Source organism: Eptatretus burgeri, chromosome 18 (genome assembly GCF_056783735.1).
Source record: "Eptatretus burgeri isolate ZD-2024b chromosome 18, Ebu_testis_v1, whole genome shotgun sequence".
Lineage (NCBI taxonomy): Eukaryota > Metazoa > Chordata > Myxini > Myxiniformes > Myxinidae > Eptatretus > Eptatretus burgeri.
Genome location: NC_140978.1, coordinates 8,326,745 through 8,348,432, shown reverse-complemented (window position 1 = coordinate 8,348,432; position 21,688 = coordinate 8,326,745). Strand labels below are relative to the sequence as shown.

Genomic DNA, 21,688 nt, shown 5'->3' with positions numbered 1-21,688 from the left:
TGATAAAAAAAAAAATAATGTTGCATACGTTTTCACTTTTGGGTGATCCATGTGTTGATAAATGGTACTGCAGTTTTTGCTGAAAAACAAGAAACACATCTATTACCTTTGATAAACTTGTGCTTCCACTGCATTAAAAAAGCATCTTTCAAACCCAGGTTCTCATAAAAAAAAAAAACAGAAAAAAAATTCTGTCTTAAAAAAAACAACTTTGGAAATATCACAGAAAGAAGCTACATTAATTAATTGTAATTAAAGGTGACATAAGGTGGTTTCCAGTCTCCCACTAACAATGATGTTATTTCCAATTAACTGAAGTTGAAACGCTTTAAAGACGCTATAAAAACAAAGAATAGTGATCTCGTGCAGCATCATGTAAAATTTTCAGAAGAAAGTTCTTTAGATTTGAATAAACCAATTTAACATATCAATGTTATGCAGAATAAAATTCCCAGGTGACCCAAATCTGCTTATTACAGGTATTCAAACTGTTTCACAATAGCAGTGGTGATGCAAATTGCAAAGGGAGTTGCTGTGTTTTGTAACTTTTGAGAAAGTTTGACATAACTGAGGCACTGGGTAGCGAACATCATAAATACTTAGATATATTTTTTAAAAGCTACAGGAGGAAACAGCAGCTTGCAGTAGAAAGAAACCTTATGAGTAGCTGCGTTCAAGTGGAAATGACAAATTAGAACCAATGTCCATTATGAAGTGCCACGACAGGGAAACGTGTGCCATCAACTGAACAGGATACTTGAGCAATGTAGTGAATCAGGCAGTTTCTGTTTGCAATTTATTGAGTCTCTTCTGTCAAAGGAAGATGGATGTACCTCAGCACAAGATTGTGTGAATCGCTTAATTGACGGGGTAAAGCAGCGAAGAACGGTCATGATGCTCACATCAAATCAAATGGCCAGTGTCCATTCACAACTGTCAAACTTGCATGAAGCTGCACCCAATTACTGACGAGCATTGATGTCCATAGAGCTTGTCGCTTTGGGCGAAACAAACGAGCCATTCGAGTCACAAAACCACTTGAACACTCCTCACGTCATTCAGATGGACGAGAACAACTGTGCATCAATGTAATTCTGCAGCACATTCAATTTGCACCACTTTTCTTTGCAGTAATGCTGCCACTTGTGTGGTGGACAGGGTGCACAAGTGCAGCAAGCACTTCCATGCTGCCTACGCAGTTGCTACAAGGCTTCTCGTCGACTGTTTATGCATCAAACCAAATGGTAAATAACAGGATTACATGCATCAGAATATTGACTTTAATATGGAGCAACTGGTCTACTCAGGAATTCCATGGTGATCGGAAGATGTTTTTTTCAAGGAAGCTCCTAAGATTGTTAACAATGCCAGGTGGGAACAAAAAACGACTTTTTTATTTTTTTGTATACGTTGTCGAGGCTCATGAGAGAGCTAACACACAACGCACAGCAAGGGGGGGGGGCATGAGACAAGAGGGGCGGGAGTGGGAAGGACAAAACAGTGGGGAACAGAGACATTAGGAGATCTGTGGAATGGAGAGGGATGGGGCGGTGAACATGGGGAATAGAAGATGGACATTACAGGACTTTCAGGAAGGAAAGCAGGGAATTTGAAGGTGGGCTTGGGTGGATTATCGGGGGTAGTAAAGATCGAGGATTTGGATGGGGGATGATAAGAGGTGGTGGTGAACAAATGTTTTGAAGGCCTGGAGGGAAGAATGGGATTTAATAGAGTGAGGGAGTTTATTCCAAAGGCGGGGAAAAAGAGGAATGAAAGAATGAAGGTGACTTTACTTGTTATTTCAGAGATCTGAATAAAAGCAATGTAATACTGCACAAGCAAATTCATTGTGATGCCAATCACATCGGACTGGCTCTGCACGAAAAACCCCCACTAACGCTGATGCTGTATTAAAATTCACATTTAAGTGCTACAATTATCAAATATATTGAAAGGACACTATAAAAGGCCCATTGTGTGTAACGTGTTTGCATGTTGGGATAATCCAGTACAGTAATCCTTTTCCTTACAATAACCTTTACTTCTGCAATCGTAGGAAAATAAATCTTGCACTGAAACAATGACAACATTTAGCCTTGGGTTATTATGGAAAAGCATCAAACCTTGGACATAAAGGCTTTGCCACATTCCGGAATGTGGCACTGATAGGGGCTGTTGCCCTTGTGTTGTGCCAGCACGTGGTAACGTCTCATGGTAGGCGTAGTGTACGAGTGGCCGCATCCTGGTTCGGGGCACACATAGCGTGGCCGATCAAGACTGTGTGTCAATTTGTGTCGCTTGAGCAAATCACTTCGACGGAAGCCGTAGCCGCATTCTATGCATATGTATTCCGCTGCCAACACACACCAAGCAAACCGACGTTGTCATCGCTATTCAAAGCTTATATTATCCAAAAGCAATTAAATATACAATTCTATGTTTTCCACCCTTCCAAAATATCAGCAGCTTGCACAAGAACATAAAATAATTTACTACTGTGTCAAATACTCAGAGACCAAGCATTCACTCACTCCAACTATATCCCTCAAGGGGAGGGGGGAGGGAGGGATGGGGTGGGGAAGGAAGACAAAATCACCATGTTTATCCAACACAGTTATTCCCAGAAATCCTTCAAAAGTTGCAGTTCATCACGAACTCGTGTCATCCACACAAAGGCGGTGTTTGGGGCATGCAACCCATGCAGGCATGGAGCCCCCACACGATCTTATCTGGTTTACAATCTTTCAAGACAGGGCCCTTAAGGGTTGAGGATGGGATCTCACTTTGCAGACAAAACATATCACATCACAAAGGCAACGCTAACCGTATCTCAAGGAAGTAATGCATGTGTCATAATAATGAACGGATTAGAAAAATGTTTTCCTCATGTTTAACAAGACAGGACTATTACAAAATCAGGGGGTCAGGTTAGCAGAGAAAGTAAGTGGAATAATAACGTTTAATGTATATACATGAAATGCAACAATAATCAAAATAAATATTCCGTAATAACTCAGGTTAACACATATCGATATTCTTCAGCAAATCAACACTACAATTTATTGGACGACCACACCAAACACCCCTCATAAGTAAATGGTCTAACCCATGCACACGGCGAAATGTTGCACCATTGCGGTTTTTAAAATCAGAAATGTCAGAGCACCTGTCCCAAGGACATGAAACAAAACTACCCCAGCAGTGCTGAAAAGCAGAAAGTAACTCATAGAAGAGGAAAAGAGTTGACAATCACCCAAAATTAACTTTTTTCATTACAGTACCCGTTATTGAACTATTATTATTGTTGTTAATATTATTATTTTCCAATAATATAATATTAATATTATTAATACGCGATTGTCATATTTATTAATCTCCCACACAACTCTAAAGTTGGTATACAAACATTCCCATCTTTGCACATTAGCTCGTCTTTGAGCCTTGTCTTCTGTTGAGTACAAAACAAAACTAGGCTCAGCAGCAATTAAAACTGTCATTTAAGCTCATGGTAATCAGAAACTCCACGAGTAACACCAACAAAGATTTTCAACTGTTTGTCAGAGATAGAGATGCAGTTTCTCATTCACGCCTGAAAACAATGCTGCCGATAAGTAATAGCCGGTCATGTCTAAATGTTAAAGGTGAGAGCCATGATTGATCCTTATAAAAAGTTAGGTGATGTTTGTCAGTATGAAAATCAATAAAGTACATTTTATCACATTATCAAGTGACAAATCCTGGCAAAACTCACTCACCTTGTCACTACATGTCAAACTAACCCACGTATCTCTTTCCAAGGAGGAATAAAAAGTATTTGCTAATTACAGCAAAGATATAGCAAATCTGTAATGACCTTCACAAGATAATAAAAATATGAGAATGAAATGGTTGAAGTTGTCTGCCGTAAAATATCACAAAGCACTGACATTTTGGGCCTTGCCCTTTGTTAGACCGCTTTTGTTCTAATGAAGGGCAAGGTCCAAAACAATTTCAGCACTTCGTGATGTTTTACAGGGGACAACTTTAGCCATTCTATTGTCATATTATTATTTATTTCCATGGTCAGACACTGGATAGAGGTCCAGTCTCTTGAATTTCTCAGTCTCACAATCAGCCATGAACCTCACCGTGGCTAACCGTATTGCAAAGTTGGCCCCCAAAGCCAGCCGAAGGCTAGGCATCCTCTGTTGTTCCAAGTCAATCCTTGAAAAATGAGAACGATACTTACAGCCATCAAGGCCTATATCTGTAAATCAATGGAGTACTGCTCCAATCTATGGGCTCGCGCCCCAGCATCACATCTGCTTCTCCTGTAATCTGTAGACTCCAAAACATTCAACATGATTGGAATATCCCACTATGAGGCTGAAGCACAAGGTTTGGGGCTCTCACATTGTACATAGGTTGGTGCCCTCTCTGCTTTTACTATATATCCTTTGATCTTGTTCCCTCTGACACTCCAGTAACCCCTTCCTGGTTAAACTTCCAAAATTGAGGGTCATTTCACACCTTCACCGTTTTGTTTTACTTTTCTTACGTTTTTGTGGAACAGCGTTCCTGAGGCTCTTCAATTTCATTCTTCCCTCCATGGCTTCAAGCAAGCGGTACACCGCCATCTCACATCATCCACAATCTGTGTTTGTGATCTTTTCTACCCTCATTAACTCAACCCTCTTCATTGAAGGTGACTGCGTTCAATTTCTTCTGTTCTTCCTGTTTGTTTACCTCCTTGCTTATTGAGTCCAATTTTAGCTAGTTTTTGACATTTTGTCATCTCACTTTTCCATGAACCTCGATCTTGTAGAATTTTCTTAAAAAGTATTGTACATATTGTTAAAAGTTTAATTTAGCCATTTATAACTATCTTGCTCTGCACTTCACCATTGAAAAAAAACGAAACGTTCCTTTTTGACAGGATAAAAAGAAAATTACATCAGCTATATATGAAAATCAGAATTAATGTTCAGTTATGACCGAAGACTACTGTGCAGCTCGAACTGCGCAGTTTGGTTAAAGATGACTCGGCATTTTGGCGCACGCGCACGGAATTATATTTTGAAAATAAATGCCGACGTTTACATTTCGGGTTTTGAAACTTTTGCACCTTCGGCGGAGATTGTATAAATATAAAAGGCTAAAAATGTTTTATATTTATATTTCATTTCTCCTTCCTTCCTTCCTTCTTTGCGAATCACATTGGCGTTTTTGGCCATCTTCCAGATCACATGACGATCAAACGGGAAGGAAATTAAAAAAAGCTGTCCGGTTAGATACAAGATAATATTTTTTACTATCATAATCAATAAACAGTTGCCGAATATCTTGTAGAATGGCAGACTAGATAGGTTTTGAAAATGGTAATTTTTATAACTTACGTGACCTCGTCCCTGACCTTGAACCTGGACAAAAGTTATATCGTTGTGCAACACTCATCGACCTCCACCCACATACTAAGTTTCATCAAGATCAGAAAGAAAAATTGTTGACGGACGGACGGACGGACATTTGGTCCGGCTTTATTAGGTCATCTCTATCGAGATGACCTAAAAAAGAACATTGCAATAAAAACTAAATCTGAAGACTACTCAAATCACTTATAATGGCCATCAATAACTAGGTGGCTTTTCAACAACAGAAAAGATCAATAAGATCCAGCGTTAACATTATAATCAGCAGGAAAACATCGTTTAAGGCGCTGTCACACCTTGACGATTTAGCCAGCAATGGCAACGTATAAAAATGTATGTAAAACGTTGGCGTACGCTGAAATTTTGATGTTTTTTTTTTAAGTTTTGGTCGTATTCATAACGTGTTGGTCGTATGCATAACATATTAGTAACGGGCACAGAACGTTTCATTGTCTTATAGATAACTCATACCAATGAATGTTTAGCCTGTTGTCGGCATTCACAACCTATGCTCAACGATAGTATAACTTAGGCATAGCGTGCTGCACGTATCGCCGACGAACTCGTGGCGTAGCCTGTTAAAAACCTGCCGCACGCCGATTTAAATTATAACCGCCTGAGAATTGGAAGTGTCAACCACGCAGTCACACCTTGACGATTAAGCCGTACGACGCTGGCATACGTCGTAAAATTTCATAGGTATGCCGAACTATGAAAAATTTGCCGAACCAAGATAGCACACGTCGAATACGTTATGGGTAAGTCGTGTATACGTTAAGAGCACGCTGAAAAACGATGAAGTACGCTGTCATATTTCGTGGTACGTCTAGTACGTCGTGAAATTTCAAGCATGCTGAAAATTTTACGACGTACTCGTCGTATGGCTCACATGTTCTGCTACGCTGGGAATAAGTTGTAGGCACGATATGCGATCGTTGACACACGGACACAAGTTCCTTGTAAGTTACTCATAAGTCGAAACACGTCGAGGTAATGTTTAGCATACCCAAAACTTATTTTCTCCGTCAAGGCACATTTTCTTTTTTTCTCCTTGGCTGCATGAAGGCACATGATGAAATATCTGAAGTTGTTGTTGTTGTTGTTGTTGTTGTGTGGTTTTTTTTTTTTTTTTTTTTTTTTAGTCTATCACGAATTTTAAAATATATTTGGACATTTGCTTTTAAGTTTCGACGTCGACGTGACAATATCCTCAAACAGAAAATATTCACAGAGGAGGAACTAAGAATAAGACATGAGCAAACTGAAGAGGCAATCGGACGTGACGTAACGGCACGTGACGAAATATCGCAAGTTGTTGTTTTTTTTTTGTTTGTTTTTTTAAACGCTACCAATACGCCATTATACGGTAGCTGTAAATTAGAAACACGTTCAGTAAGTTCTGTGGTCATCCGGAAGATGTCAATCAAATACGTCTACATACGTCAATATGCGTTGGAGGTACGTTACACATATGTTCAAAGCACATTACTCATAGGTTAGAAATAAGTTTTGGGTACGCTAAGCATTACCTCGACGTGTTTCAACTTGTGAGTAACTTACAAGTAACGTGTGTTGACATGTGTCAACGATCGCATAACGTGCCTACAACTTATGGCCAGCGTAGCGGAACGTGTGAGTCATACGCTGGCATACGTCGTAAAATTTCAAGGATGCTAAAATTTGAGGACAACCGCATAGTACAACGATGAAAGCCAGCGTACTACGACGTATGGCAGTGTTTTTCAGCGTGCTCTTAATGTATACAAAACTTACCCATAACATATTCGACGTGTGCCAGCGTTTTAGACAAATTTTTCAGAAGTTGGCATACGCTGGCTAAATCGTCAACGTGTGACAGCGCCTTTAAACAAAATACTCATTGTAGAATCAATTAAATTTGTAAAGTTAAAATGTAATTTGTTAAAAGTTAAAGAATTTGTGAAGAGCTGGAGTACTTTCTTCGCCAAGTATTTGCAAGCTTGGAACAATATTATATTATAAACCATAAATGAGCCATTTCAGTGCAATGCAGGACAAAGGAATCCCTCAACTCGTATTGAGCGGTGTTCGGCACACTCGCAACACTTGTCAAGTGCAGGTTGGCGATAATGACAAGTCATGGTAATAAAACCCCCACTAGCCAGTGTAGGAAACAAGCCTTTAACCTAAACCAAATATTGAACTCTATTATATTTCTGCCCGGGGTGTGTGTGTGTGTGGGGGGGGGGGGGATTCCCAGCCCAGCCTGGTTTGGTGAATTTTTCCCACTGGTGGTTTCGGGACATGTCGGACATTGAAAAGCCATGGAGTTATTGGCCTCATGGTGGTTACCTTTTGCCTGCGGGCCGGTGGCAGCACTGCCTGAACCCACATCCCAGTATGCATCTCATAGCAGCGTTTGGTGGCCTCAAAAGGACATCAAGGCCAACCTGTGGAAGCTTAAAACCTTTCCCAGATTCTGGAGTACCTATACCAAAATCTGGGGCCTCTGGATGCTACGGATCGGCCATGAAAGAATAACATACAAATGCACAAACACACAAACACTTGAAAATATGTGTTGAGATTATCTTATATTATAGTCCATCTATTACATTATAAATGTCGATCCATCATATTATAAAATGGAAAACAAATGTGGTCGATAACACTCCCACACTGAAATTTGTTTTCAATCTGAAATGAAAGTCCTCGAATGACATCTCAGCAGCGACAATGGCTCACGTTCTTCTTGATGAATCTTCGTATGCCTCCTTAGCTGACTTGAAATTGAAAACTTTTTGTCACATCCTTCAAAAGAACACCTGAAATAAGAAAGTTACATAATATTTATTGATCAACATCAATCAAGGGATGGAGCATAATGGGATAACCTACAGAAGAATATAAAAAAAATCACAGCGAAAGATTGCAGTGAAATATATGTATTTATTGCTTACATGAATGGCATCGTGTTGGTATGTGCGGAACAATGAACAAGCAGCTTTTCCTCCGTTTTAAACCGCCTTGCACAGCCTCCATAGCAACACTGCAAAAAAAAAAAAATAGGATTATAAAAAGGATATCATAACAGACTCATAATTACAAACACGACTCCAGGGATTAGACTTGTACAATATGATGATTGCAAATTGTTCTGTCTTACAGTACCTTGTGAATTTTGGCTTCATCATCGTGCATGCTTTTAATGTGCCTCAGTAGATTCTTCTGTAATGTAAAGGCGTTGTTGCAGCCTTCGATAGTACATCTGCTGGGAGTAAATATAAGGTCCAATTACAAACAGTACTTATGTACTTTTTTCAAGTTTCATGGTTTTTTTTTTCTTTTTCTCCCCACCCAAACATTTCTCTACTTCAAAAACAATGATTGCAAGATGGATACAAAACTGATACATAAAGATAAGGAACATGATCCCAGCTACTATACTGTGCTGGAAACAGTCCAGGTCAATTCTTCACTATTTTTCTTTCTTTCTTAGTTCTTCCATATACTCATTCACTTGTTTAACAGCAGCACACAGGCCAGTTTCAGTGCAGAACAAGGTCTTATGTAGATTTTTGTAAAGCTATCAATATAACAAAATTGGAGTTTTGTATCCCCACTACCCACATCCCCCCCTGACCTAATTGGGGCACCCAGGGTCAGGTCATGATCATGAAATAACCCCCTTCCCCACTCCCATTGGGGAGACTACTTGTGATTTTCACCTGTAAACATGGAATGGTGCAAGTGGTTGAACATCTGACCCTTGCCGGAGGGAGCGGATATCGCAGGTGGTGAAATGATGCCAAGTCTGAAAACAAATCATTTTACTCCCAGAGTATGCGACACGTATCGATTAGTTATAGAATTGGGGAAATTACCCCATCTGCAAAGACAGGTTCTTTGGTGGTGTATGTACTTCTATTTTTTCAGAGGTCGCAGTTGAACTCGATGTAGGAATCAAATTATATATATACATACATACACACACATATACACAGGGTGTCTCAAAGGTCTCCATACATAGGGAAATTAACTCTTTCAGCAAAATGTCTCCAAAAATTCTTCATACATAACATATCTTCTTTTTTTCAGATTCCCTTCAAGAATGCCTTTGTCAAAAGAAGAACGTATTGAAATCATTCTCATGGCTGGTACGGGAAGCTGTCGCAAGGTTGCAATCGACTTTAACAGGAAACGTGGCAAGCACATCACACACGACACTGTTGCCAAAGTTATTGAGAAGTTCAGAAAGACTGGTAGTGTTGCGGACCAACCGAGACGTGGACGTCCACGAGCATCCACTGACGAAGGCACAACCGACGTGGTGCTGGCAGCTTTTGCAAGGAGGCCCCAAAAAAGCATACGACGATTGTCTGCAGAAAGCGGTGTCAGCAGATCCAGCGTATCCAGCGCATCGTGAAAAAAAGAAAAAAAATGGCATCCATACAAAATGCAAATGTTCCACCATCTTAATGAAGACGACCCAGATAAGAGGTTGGAATTTTGCGAATGGGCTCTAAACAAATTGGATGGTGATGCAAACTTCACAGCTGGGATCCTGTTGACTGATGAAGCCAATTTTTATATCAATGGAGAAATCAATCGCCAAAACTTACGTGACTGGAGTGATACCAACCTGAACTGGATGAGTCCGTCAAAAATTCAAGGTGCCGGAAAAGTGATGGTATGGTCTGGGATATGGGGCAACCAAATTGTGGGACCTGTTTTCATTGACACAAATATTAATGCCGACATTTATCGAAACATGCTGCGAGACAACATCATGCCGTCCCTCTTAAACGAGGCTAGAGAATTCCCACATTATTTCCAGCAGGCCGGTGCACCACCTCATTATGGTATCTGCGTACGCCGATGGTTGGATAAACAATTTCCATGTTCTTGGATTGGTCGGAGTGGCTGCGAGATCTCAACACACTCGACTTTTACTTGTGAGGGCACTTGAAGGCCATGGTGTACAAGGAAAAGATTCAGAACATGGATCATTTAAAGGAATGCATTTGAAGTGGAATTACTTGCATAATGCCAGATGTGTCGACACGAGTTCACCATGAGTGAAAGACGACTTAGTGTGTGTTTACAAATAAATGGCAATCATGTAGAGAACGTTTTGTAAATAAAGTTACATTTTGCTAAAATGGTTAATTTTCCCCATGCATGGAGACTTTTGGGACACCCTGTATATATTGTTACGGCTGTGGAAATTCGCAATACACCATAAAGGGTCCTCAGGTGAGATATATTGATAAGTTCATGTGTAGTTAGCCCACACCCATTGTTTAGAGGGAATATGTGTGATTCATCCGGGCTGCGACACTTTGAGTGAGCCATTTTTCTTTTCTCTATCGTTATTTTGGATCCAACAACCTCAAACCAACCAACGACAATGGCAAAAAAGAAACCTGCGCAAGTGCGGGGGTTTGCACAACCCTCTGTGGTGCCAAGGCTGGCACGGGAAGGGGGGCAGGGCAGCTCCCTCCCCATTGGTGGAGGCCCGGCGTGAGGCTGTCGGAGTGGGGGCACGCCCCCCTTCAAGAGCCTTCTGGAAACGCCTTGAAGGGAGGTGGAGCCGCGAACGGGGCGGAGCCCCGCGCGGCGAAAGGCGGAGCCCCGCCTTACAAAAGGCAAAACGGACACGAGGCTCACGCTCTCTCTGATCGTGGCTCATGTTGGCTGTAGCTCTCTCTGAAAAAGGCACCAGCTCTCTCTCTCCAAAAAGGCTCGGTCTCTCTCCTTGGGTCTCGCTCTCCAAAGCGCTCCCTTCCTCCTCTCTCGTTCCCGCGCTCGTGGCCCGGCGCGGCCTGTTGGTGGAGACGCGGACGGGAGGCGCCGCAGTGCGGCCTGTGGTGGACCTGCGCGTCCGGACGAGGGGTGCCGGAGAGGGTTCGCCGGCCGCGTGGGAGGCCGGAACCAGGCGCGACCGCGCTGACGGTAGTAGGAGAGGAGGACTAGACGGTCCATGAGGGAAGTCACTTCTTTTCTTTTCTTTTCTTTTCGGGCTTTTGTATTTTTGTTTGTGGCGCCATTCTTACAAAGTAAAACCAGTATAAGTGACTGTGCTGTAAATAATTGCTTTTTATTCGGTTGTAGCTCTGCGTTGCTTCTATTGTTTTAACTGTTATATGTGCATTTTTGTATGGCTGTGAATACGTGCTTGCCTTGTGTGTGTGTGAAATAAAAGTGTGTCCAATTGTTCCCCCATTTCGCTTCGTCCTTTCCTTTGTTGAATCTCCATCTTGCGTCACGTAAGGGATTGATAGTGGGTTTAAAACACCTGGTAACAAATCTGAACAGTCAAGGTCGACGATAACTCCGCTCGGTTATCCCTGTAGCAAGGAAGGAGCCGCTTAAACGGTTCGTGTCCGGAGTCGACCTGTGGCGTGGTACAACCCCTCGGTAGGTTACCCGTGCGAGTACTTAGGTATATCAACTTTTGGCGATTCACCTTATTTCGCGCGGGTAGAATGCGGACTGGGTTGTGGAGAGGTTAAACCCCCACCCGTGACTAGCTCCTTGGCGATAGTTCCAAGAGGGTCACGACTGAATTGTCTGTTCCGGTGGGCGACGCGTCGCGATTCGAGTTACGTGGCCGATCGCATGCCAGACGGGCCAGAATTCGTAACATTGGTGTCAGGAGTGGGATTCAAATCCACCTCGGTCTCCAACTAAATTTACGGGGATGGGATCAGGAGTGTGCAAAGCAACCATCGCGTTCCCCCCCAAATTACGAGCAGGCAAAATTTTAATCTCTTACGAGAAATAAGATGGAGTTTCAAGGCGAGCGGGTGCCGGGGGTAGAAATGTATATGTGTCGTGATGTAGGATCCATGGCCCGCGATGGTTCTTTTTATAACTCCACCGCTAATTACAATCCATGGGGGAGCTCACCCTCATTTACTGAGCACTAACTTTGCCGGCAAACGGAGTCGCAAAATGGCAGCGCGGCCACACTTCAGCGCGGAACGAGGCGTGAGCAGGCCACTATTAATGGCGCAACAAACGGCACGACACGAGGCGAGTGCTTTCAGTTACCACTTCAAACCACGTGGTCATGGCAGGCGAGGCAGGCGGACATTGGCGGGCTTCAGACACAATTGGAGGAGAAATGGCAAACAAAGCTCGCAGAAATAAAAAAAAAATGCGCGCGATTTGATGGACGATATGGATGCGCACAAGAAGACATTCAAGAGCGATATGCGAGGCCTGCAGGCAGGCATAAGGGCAATTGCGTGCAACGAAACAAGGATAAAGGAAACACAAATAAAAATGGAGAAGAGGGAAGCAACAGAGACAAAGAAGGAAGTGGATGTATTGCCAGAGACACGGGAGATAGACCGAGTCGAGAAGGAATTAAATAAAATGAAGAAGGAAACTAAAAGACACAAAGAGACAACAGAAATAAAATGTATAGAGATGCGGGAGATAGAAAAATAGAGAGACTGCATGATAAAGACGGGGTTAAAGGAACAGAACACACACACACACACACACACACACACACACACACACACACACACACACACACACACACACACACACACACACACACACACACACACACACACACACACACACACAGTTAGCGAGGCTTAATGGGGGCGAGCTGGCGGACTGTTTAGTGACCCGGTGCGAGCAGCTGGATAGCCTCCTTCGGGAATGGAGGGAGACACTATTCTCCCTTGAAGCTGATCACGACCAGGTGGGTTCGGTCGTGTCGAGCGAGTTCGAGGGAGCGAGTGCTGCGGACGGGTGCACGAGGAGCTTGGGAGGTATGGAGGCCCCGGAAGCCTGAGAGGTGACCCGATTCCCCAGTGTGATTGTCCCGGTGTGTGAGGTGCAAGGTGTGAGTGAGCCCCCGTGTGCGAGTGGTGTGATCACGAGTAAGCCGAAGTGCGTGCCTCCCAGCACGCCATGTGTGGATGAGGCACCGTGTGTGGAAGGAGCCACGTGTGCAAGGGAAATGGCATGCGTGAGTGAACGGCCGAGTGCGAGAGGGACAGCGTGTGTAAGGTAGCTGTGTGTGAGGGAGATGACGGTGGGCATGCGCGAACATGCAGCCGCGTCTCCCGGTGTGAGTGTAATGTCGTGGGGTGTGAGCGTCGTGACACGCAGGTGTGCGTGGGTCGAATGGCGACGACGATGGCGACAGATGGACAAGGGCCGGGTAGCGGCCATAGTTGCATTGGGAACCGCGCCGGGTTTGCACAGCGGTGAGCGCGAGGTTCGTGCCGTGCAGCGCACGAGGCCGCCACGTGCGCGCTAGCGGGAGTGAAACCCGGTCCGGAAACGCCAGCGGTGAATGTTGCCGATCCCGCGGACGGACAAAGGTTAGGCTGGATAGACTGACTTGGACTGGATGGGTTCGCCACGCGGGCGTGTGTGTGAAGCTCGACGTGGCCTGCACAGTGTGTTCTGTTCGCAGAGCGCATGACGCAGGTCACGGACGGGCAGAGCACATGTGATCGTGTGGGGAACCCCTCGAAACGCGAGGCTTGTTTTTTTTTGATGCGCAGGGTGACGTCATGGCTGCACGTGTGGTTGGAATCTGGCAGGAGGGTGAATCCCTGCCGGATGGTACCGTCCAAGAGGGACGAGGTGTGTGTGAACAGCTGCCATGGCGTCATGGGGAGTAAAAAAAGCACGAGCTGCGAGTTGCCGCGCAATGTTAAAAAAAAAAAAAAAAGCAAGCCTCGCTTCGGGTGAACAGGATTCCCGGGCAAGGGATGGAAGACCCCCCTGCCCAGGCACAGGATACCACTAGTTAGGGGGAAGGGTTAGTGATAGCTAGACCGGCTTCATGGGGCAGGGGTAAGTCCTCATGGGGCCCGTGGAATGGATTAGTTCGAGGGATTGTAGTTGAGATTTAGGAAGGGAGATGGGAAATGACATTTTGGAGGACAGAGACAGACTTTGAGTGTGTAGAGGGGACGTAGCTTAGCTACGTAGTGTTAAAAGGAACGTGCTGTAGTGTAAGGGACAACATGTGAGCACGAGGTAGGTAGGGGAAGTAGTGAGCAGGATGGCAGGGTTCAGCGATGTGTAAGTTGAAGAATTGTGAAGTGAGTACATGTTGAGTGGGTGAGGCCAGCGGGTCTGTATAAATGGAGTGAAGGTGGTATGCATGGTGCGATGAGTGATTGAGGGGAGGAGTGGTTCCCACCCAAGGGACCCCGGGGTCAGTGTAGAGCGAGTTATCTGGGTTAGTTAAATTGACATAATGGAAATCGTTTTGCTGTTGGTGGGAGAGTAGGCTCGATACCCGCTTGGAGGGGTGCAGGAGCCCTGTTGACTGGCTGGGAGCGTGGCTGCGAAAGGTGAGTATCGCTGAGTGGGTACCCCGGGCACCGGGCTAGTCGGCCGTGGTAGGCCAAGGGCCCATGGGGGGCCAGGATAGCGTAGTGGGCACAGGTGCGCCCGCATGATGCGGGGGCCCGGGGCGCCATTGGCCGCGTGGGCAGTGTCGTGGGCAGGGGTGACCCTCGGAAAGGGGCCCGGGAAGCCAGCCTGCCACGTGAGCGTTTCAGGGGAGTCGCCATGGAGGGCACTCCCCGGTGTTTAGGGAGCTGGTAGGCTCGGAGGCAGTGTAGTGCCCGGGGTGCCATCGTTGGGGAATCGGCAGAGGGTAGTTCCTGCCAAGGGAGCCACGCGTCCCAGCCGTGAGACCGTGTGAGGGCACGGGAAGAAAATTGGAGGGCATGGCCCGGAATTTGCGAGGACACCAACACAGGCGACGGGAATCCTGGTTGTTGGAACCGATAGTTTAAGCGAGAGGCGCTTGTTGAAAGCCCCGGGGTAGTTTAAGAGTTAAAGGTTAGGGTAGAGAGGAATTGTACCCCTCCGCACCATCCATCCCTTCGCTCTCGTTGTGGGCCGCTGGACCCACTTTGGGTAATGATCGCTGAACTCCGAGGAGGCCATCCTGAGGCTTGAGTTGGGCCTCGGCACAGGACGCTAGCTCTTCCTTATTCCCCTCCAGGAAGGGAACGTAGGGGTTGGGAGTAGGCTCGGAGATGATAGGTTAGCCGAAAAATGACAGTAAAGGGGGTTAGGGGACGATTTCTAGTGGGGAAGTAAAGATAAAAATAAAAACAACAAAAAAAATAAGTTGGGGCTAAATTGTTTTTTGACAAATTAAGGGGGTGGGTATGGACAGAGACAGGCAAAGGCGATAGGTTGGGAGGGAGACCGTAGGGTAGGTCCGAGCCCGCCTTCCGAGTCGCCAGCACCACCACACTCCCTCCACCAACCTCCATTTCAAGGCAAGAGGCTGGCCAACTTCATCGGCTGGCTGTTGCTGCAAGTGCCGGTCAATCGTCTGCCGGATGTTTTTACTACAAGGCCTGTGCCGGTCAGCTTCACTGCCGGCTGTTGTTGCTACAGCGGCCTTGTCATGCCATACCTTGGCCCATGCCTACTGCCCTAGTCATCTTTTGCCCCCGTTCTGTTTTGCATTCCCCCTCCCCTTGTTCATTGCCATGTGCGCCAGGATCGTCGCGCAGTTTGCAAGGACTGCCCTGTTGGCAGCTACAACACGGGCCTGCAGTGGCGGCCCGTGCACCGTTCTTTGTTTTCATCCATCCATCCATCAATCCATCCATCCATCCATCCGTTGCGTTCATTGCGTGTGCCACTTGAGCTGGCACGGAGACTGCGTTGCGCCGCTCATGCGCCGTTGCGTTCATTGCGTGTGCCACTTGAGCTGGCACGGAGACTGCGTTTGTGCAGCCCATGCACCGTTGTGGTTCACTGCGTTCAATTCAAAGGGGGAGGCCTTGGACTGCATGTGTGCAGCCAGCCACATTCCCTGTCACCTGCATTGCATGAGCCAGAGACTGCGTGCGAGCAGGCTGGCTCTCTGCTAACATTTCTCTTTGCAGAGTCCATCGATCCTGGGCCATGGAATAGTGTAAATTATAAGGTTGAGGTGTTAAGTTGTGTATTGTATATGAGTGCGCCCCTGGCATGCAAGTCTTAGCGCCGGCAATTTATTTAAGTCGTCCGTATGAGTGGGTTTGTTTAGTTAGTTACTCAGCCCGTAGGTTATTTATTTTGGGGACACGAATACCATGAATGTTGCACTCAGGGATCCGAAGGTAAAACGTATTAGGGGAGAACTACACATGATGGCACACGAGAATGACGACTCGGGACGAGTCTGTAAAAAAGGGAGGGGGTAGTGTTACGGCTGTGGAAATTCGCAATACACCATGAAGGGTCCTCAGGTGAGATATATCGATAAGTTCATGTGTAGTTAGCCCACACCCGTTGTTTAGAGGGAATATGTGCGATTCATCCAGGCTGCAACGCTTTGAGTTCGCCATTTTTCTTTTCTCTATCGTTATTTTGGATCCAACAACCTCAAACCAACCAACGACAACAGCAAAAAAAGAAACCTGCGCTAGTGCGTGGGTTTGCGCACCCCTCTGCGGTGCCAAGGCTGGCACGGGAAGGGGGGCAGGGCAGCTCCCTCCCCATTGGTGGAGGCCCAGCATGGGGAGATCGGAGTGGGGGCACGCCCCCCTTCGAGACCCTTCTGGAAACGCCTTGAAGGGAGGTGGAGCTGCGAACAGGGCGGAGGGCGGAGCCCCGCCTTACAAAAGGCAAAACGGACGTGAGGCTCACGCTCTCTCTGATCGTGGCTCATGTTGGCTGTAGCTCTCTCCGAAAAAGGCACCAACTCTCTCTCTCTCTCCAAAAAGGCTTGGTCTCTCTCCTTGGGTCTCGCTCTCCAAAGCGCTCCCTTCCTCCTCTCTCGTTCCTGCGCTCGTGGCCCGGCGCGGCCTGTTGGTGGAGACGTGGACGGGAGGCGCCGCAGTGCGGCCTGTGGTGGACCTGCGCGTCCGGACGAGGGGTGCCGGAGAGGGTTCGCCGGCCGCGTGGGAGGCTGGAACCAGGCGCGACCGCGCTGACGGTAGTAGGAGAGGAGGACTCGTCGGTCCATGAGGGAAGTCACTTCTTTTCTTTTCTTTTCGGGCTTTTGTATGTGTGTTTGTGGCGCCAGTCTTACAAAGTAAAACCTGTATAAGTGACTGTGCTGTAAATAATTGCCTTTTATTCGGTTGAAGCTCTGCGCTGCTTCTATTGTTTTAACTGTTATATGTGCATTTTTGTATGGCTGTGAATACGTGCTTGCCGTGTGTGTGTGTGTGTGTGTGTGTGTGTGTGTGTGTGTGTGTGTGTGTGTGTGTGTGTGTGTGTGTGTGTGTGTGTGTGTGTGTGTGTGTGTGTGTGTGTGTGTGTGTGTGTGTGTGTGTGAAATAAAAGAGTGCTTGTCCAATTGTTCCCCGTTTCACTTCGTCCTTTCCTTTGTTGAATCTCCATCTTGCATCACGTAAGGGATTGATAGTGGGTTTAAAACACCCGGTAACTAATCTGAACCGTCAAGGTCAACGATAACTCCGCTCAGTTATCCCTGTAGCACGGAACGAGCCGCTTAAGCGGTTCGTATCCGGAGTCGACCTGTGGCGTGGTACAACCCCACGGTAGGTTACCCCGGCGAGTACTTAGGTACATCAACTTTTGGCGATTCACCCTATTTCGCGCGGGTAGAATGCGGACTGGGTTGTGCAGAGGTTAAACTCCCACCCGTGACTAGCTCCTTGGCAATAGTTCCAAGAGAGTCACGACCGAATTGTCCATTCCGGTGGGCGACGAGTCGCGATTCGAGTTACGCGGCCGATCACACGCCGGACGGGCCAGAATTCGTAACAATATATATATATATATATATATATATATATATATATATATATATATATATATATATATATATATATATATATATATATATATATATATATATATATATATATATATATATATATATATATATATATATATATATATATATATATATATATATATATATATATATATATATATATATATATATATATATATATATATACACATACATATTGTTGCGGCCATGGAATGCCTGGTGTTGGCGCAGTGGTAAGGGCAGTGGCTTGGGACCCAAGAGGTCCTGAGTTCAAGCCCCGTTGGGACACTGAATTAATATATGTATGTATATGTATATATATATATATATATATATATATATATATATATATATATAATGTGTATATATATATGTATATATATATATATAAATATATATATAAATATATATATATATATATAAATATATATAAACCAAGTCGAAAACACCAGGGGGTTGACTCAGCCTGCCATCCTTCCGAGGTCGGCGAAATGAGCACCAGTTGTACTGGGCCCGGTGTATGCCCCGGTTAGAATAGGTGTACCATATCCCTGTGTGTCGTAAGAGGCGACCAGGGTTGCGTCAGGAAGGGCATCCGGCGTAAAAACCTATGCCAAATCATTATGCGGACAACAAAACGAATTTCCATACCGGATCGGTCGAGGCCCGGGTTACCAACGACCGCCACCGGTACCGGTGGTCAGCAGGGTACCAGTGGAAATTGTGCTACTGCTGGGCGAAGGAGGAGAAGGAGAAGGGGAAGGCGAGTCCGGAGGCAGTGGGAGAGGGGGAAGGGTAGAAGTGTGGAGGTGAGAGTTGGAACTCTGAATGTTGGGATGATGACTGGCAAAGGGCGAGAGTTGGCTGATATGATGGAGAGAAGAAAGGTGGACATACTGTGTGTACAAGAGACCAAGTGGATGGGGAGTAAGGCGAGGAGCATTGGAGGTGGTTTCAAACTGTTCTACCATGGTGTGGATGGGAGGAGAAATGGTGTCGGGATAATCCTGAAGATCATGTCAAGAGGGTATTGGAGGTGAGGAGGGTGTCTGACCGAGTGATGAGTGTGAAGTTGGAGATTGAAGGGGTGATGATGAATGTCATCAGTGCATATGCCCCACATATGGGGTGTGAGATGGAATATAAAGAAGATTTCTGGAGTGAGTTAGATGAAGTGGTGGAGAGTGTATCCAAGGATGAAAGAGTGGTGATTGGAGCAGATTTCAATGGACATGTTGGGGAAGGGAATAAAGAGGATGAGGAGGTGATGGGGAGGTACGGTCTCAACAAGAGAAATGTGGAAGGGCAAATGGTGGTAGAGTTTGCAAAAAGAATGGAAATGGCAGTGGTAAACACGTATTTCAAGAAGAAGGAGGAACACAGGGTGACATACAAGAGTGGAGGAAAGTTCACACAGGTGGATTACATCTTAAGTAGGAGATGCAACCTGAAAGAGATTAGTGACTGTAAGGTTGTGGCAGGGGAGAGTGTAGCTCGACAGCATCGATTGGTGGTCTGTAGGATGACTTTAGAGGTGAGGTTGAGGAAGAGAGTGAGGGCTGAACCAAGGACCAGATGGTGGAAGCTGAAGGAGGAAGACTGTTGCGTGAAATTTAGGGAGGAGGTGAGACAAGCGTTGGATGGTGGTAAAGATGGGTGGGATGATTGGGCAACGACAGCAGAAGTTGTGAGGGAGATTGCTCGGAAGGTACTTGGTGTGACATCTGGACAGAGGAAGGAAGATAAGGAGACTTGGTGGTGGAATGAGGAAGTACAGGAAAGTATAAGGAAGAAGGGGTTGGCGAAAAAGAAGTGGGATAGTCAGAGAGATGAAGAAAGTCGGCAGGAGTATAAGGAGTGGCGTCGAAAAGCAAAAAGAGAGGTGGCTAAGGCCAAGGAAAAGGCATATGACGAGCTGTATGAGAAGTTGGATACAAAAGAAGGGGAAAAGGATTTATACCGATTGGCAAGACAGAGGGACCGAGCTGGGAAGGATGTGCTGCAGGTTAGGGTGATAAAGGACGCAAATGGGAATTGGCTGACGAGCGAGGAGAGTGTGTTGAGAAGGTGGATGGAGTACTTTGAGGAGCTGATGAATGAAGAAAATGAGAGAGAGAGAAGGTTGGAAGAGGTGGAGATAGTGAATCTGGAAGTGGGGTGGATCAGTAAGGATGAAGTGAGGACTGCTATGAAGAAGATGAAAAGTGGAAAGGCGGTTGGCCCAGATGGTATACCAGTGGAGGCATGGAAGTGCTTAGGAGAGATGGCAGTGGGGTTGTTAACCAGATTGTTTAATAAAGTCTTGGAAAGTGAGAGGATGCCGGAGGAGTGGAGATTAAGTGTACTGGTCCCGATTTTCAAGAATAAGGGTGATGTGCAGAGCTGTGGAAATTACAGAGGGATAAAGTTGTTAAGCCACACCATGAAGTTGTGGGAAAGAGTAGTGGAAGCTCGGTTGAGAGGAGAGGTGATGATCTGTGAGCAGCAATATGGGTTTATGCCAGGAAAGAGCACCACTGATGCGATGTTTGCTTCGAGAATGTTGATGGAGAAGTATAGGGAAGGCCAGAAAGAGTTACATTGTGTGTTTGTGGATTTAGAGAAAGCTTATGATAGGGTGCCAAGAGAGGAGTTGTGGTATTGTATGAGGAAGTCGGGAGTGTTGGAGAAGTATGTGAGGATCGTGCAGGATATGTATGAGGACAGTGTGACAGCGGTGAGGTGTGCGGTAGGAATGACGGACCGGTTTAAGGTTAAAGTGGGATTGCACCAAGGATCGACTCTGAGCCCTTTCCTGTTTGCAATGGTGATGGACAGGTTGACGGACGAGATCAGACTGGAGTCTCCATGGACCATGATGTTCGCGGATGACATCATGATCTGTAGGGAGAGTAGGGAGCAGGCTGAATCGAGCCTTGAGAGGTGGAGGTACGCACTGGAGAGAAGGGGAATGTTAGTCAGTCGGAGTAAGACGGAGTACATGTGCGTAAATGAGAGGGAGGGTGGTGGTATGGTGCGGTTGCAAGGAGTTGAGGTGGGGAAGGTGGATGGGTTTAAATACTTGGGACCAACTGTCCAAAGTAACGGAGAGTGTGGGAGAGAAGTGAAAAAGAGAGTGCAGGCAGGATGGAGTGGGTGGAGAAGAGTTGCAGGAGTGATTTGTGACAGAAGGGTAGCTGCAAGAGTGAAGGGGAAAGTATACAAGACGGTAGTGAGATCAGCTATGTTGTATGGTTTGGAGGCGGTGGCGCTAACAAAAAGACAGGAAGCAGAGCTGGAGGTGGCAGAGTTAAAGATGCTGCGATTCTCGTTGGGAGTGACGAGGATGGACAGGATAAGAAATGAGTGTATTAGAGGGACAGCGCTGGTAGGACGGTTTGGAGACAAAGTGAGAGAGGCGAGATTGAGATGGTTTGGACATGTGCACAGGAGGGAAACAGAGTATATCGGGAGAAGGATGTTGAAGATGGAGCCGCCAGGCAGGAGGAGAAGAGGAAGGCCAAAGAAGAGGTTCATGGATGCGGTGAGGGCGGACATGCGGGTGGTTGGAGTGTCA

At 45.9% G+C, this 21,688-nt stretch overlaps 1 protein-coding gene across 11 annotated transcripts in view; it reads right to left on the bottom strand.

Moving 5' to 3' along the window:
* LOC147008543 (transcription factor IIIA-like) overlaps nt 1-21,688 on the bottom strand; it is a 76,778-nt gene that overhangs the window by 5,307 nt on the left and 49,783 nt on the right. For 5 of the 11 annotated variants that reach the window (XM_085864388.1, XM_085864385.1, XM_085864390.1 and 2 more), the window contains 5 exons: nt 8,559-8,658; nt 8,348-8,436; nt 8,133-8,212; nt 2,124-2,353; nt 29-79 (listed from right to left, as the gene is read on the bottom strand). In XM_085864388.1, the coding sequence (XP_085720514.1) occupies nt 29-79; nt 2,124-2,353; nt 8,133-8,212; nt 8,348-8,436; nt 8,559-8,658 (550 nt within the window). Of the gene's footprint in view, nt 1-28; nt 80-2,123; nt 2,354-8,132; nt 8,213-8,347; nt 8,437-8,558; nt 8,659-9,115; nt 9,202-9,667; nt 10,694-21,688 lie in introns of those variants that run through there. The other 6 variants (XM_085864389.1, XM_085864387.1, XM_085864395.1 and 3 more) reach the window with 3 other exon arrangements.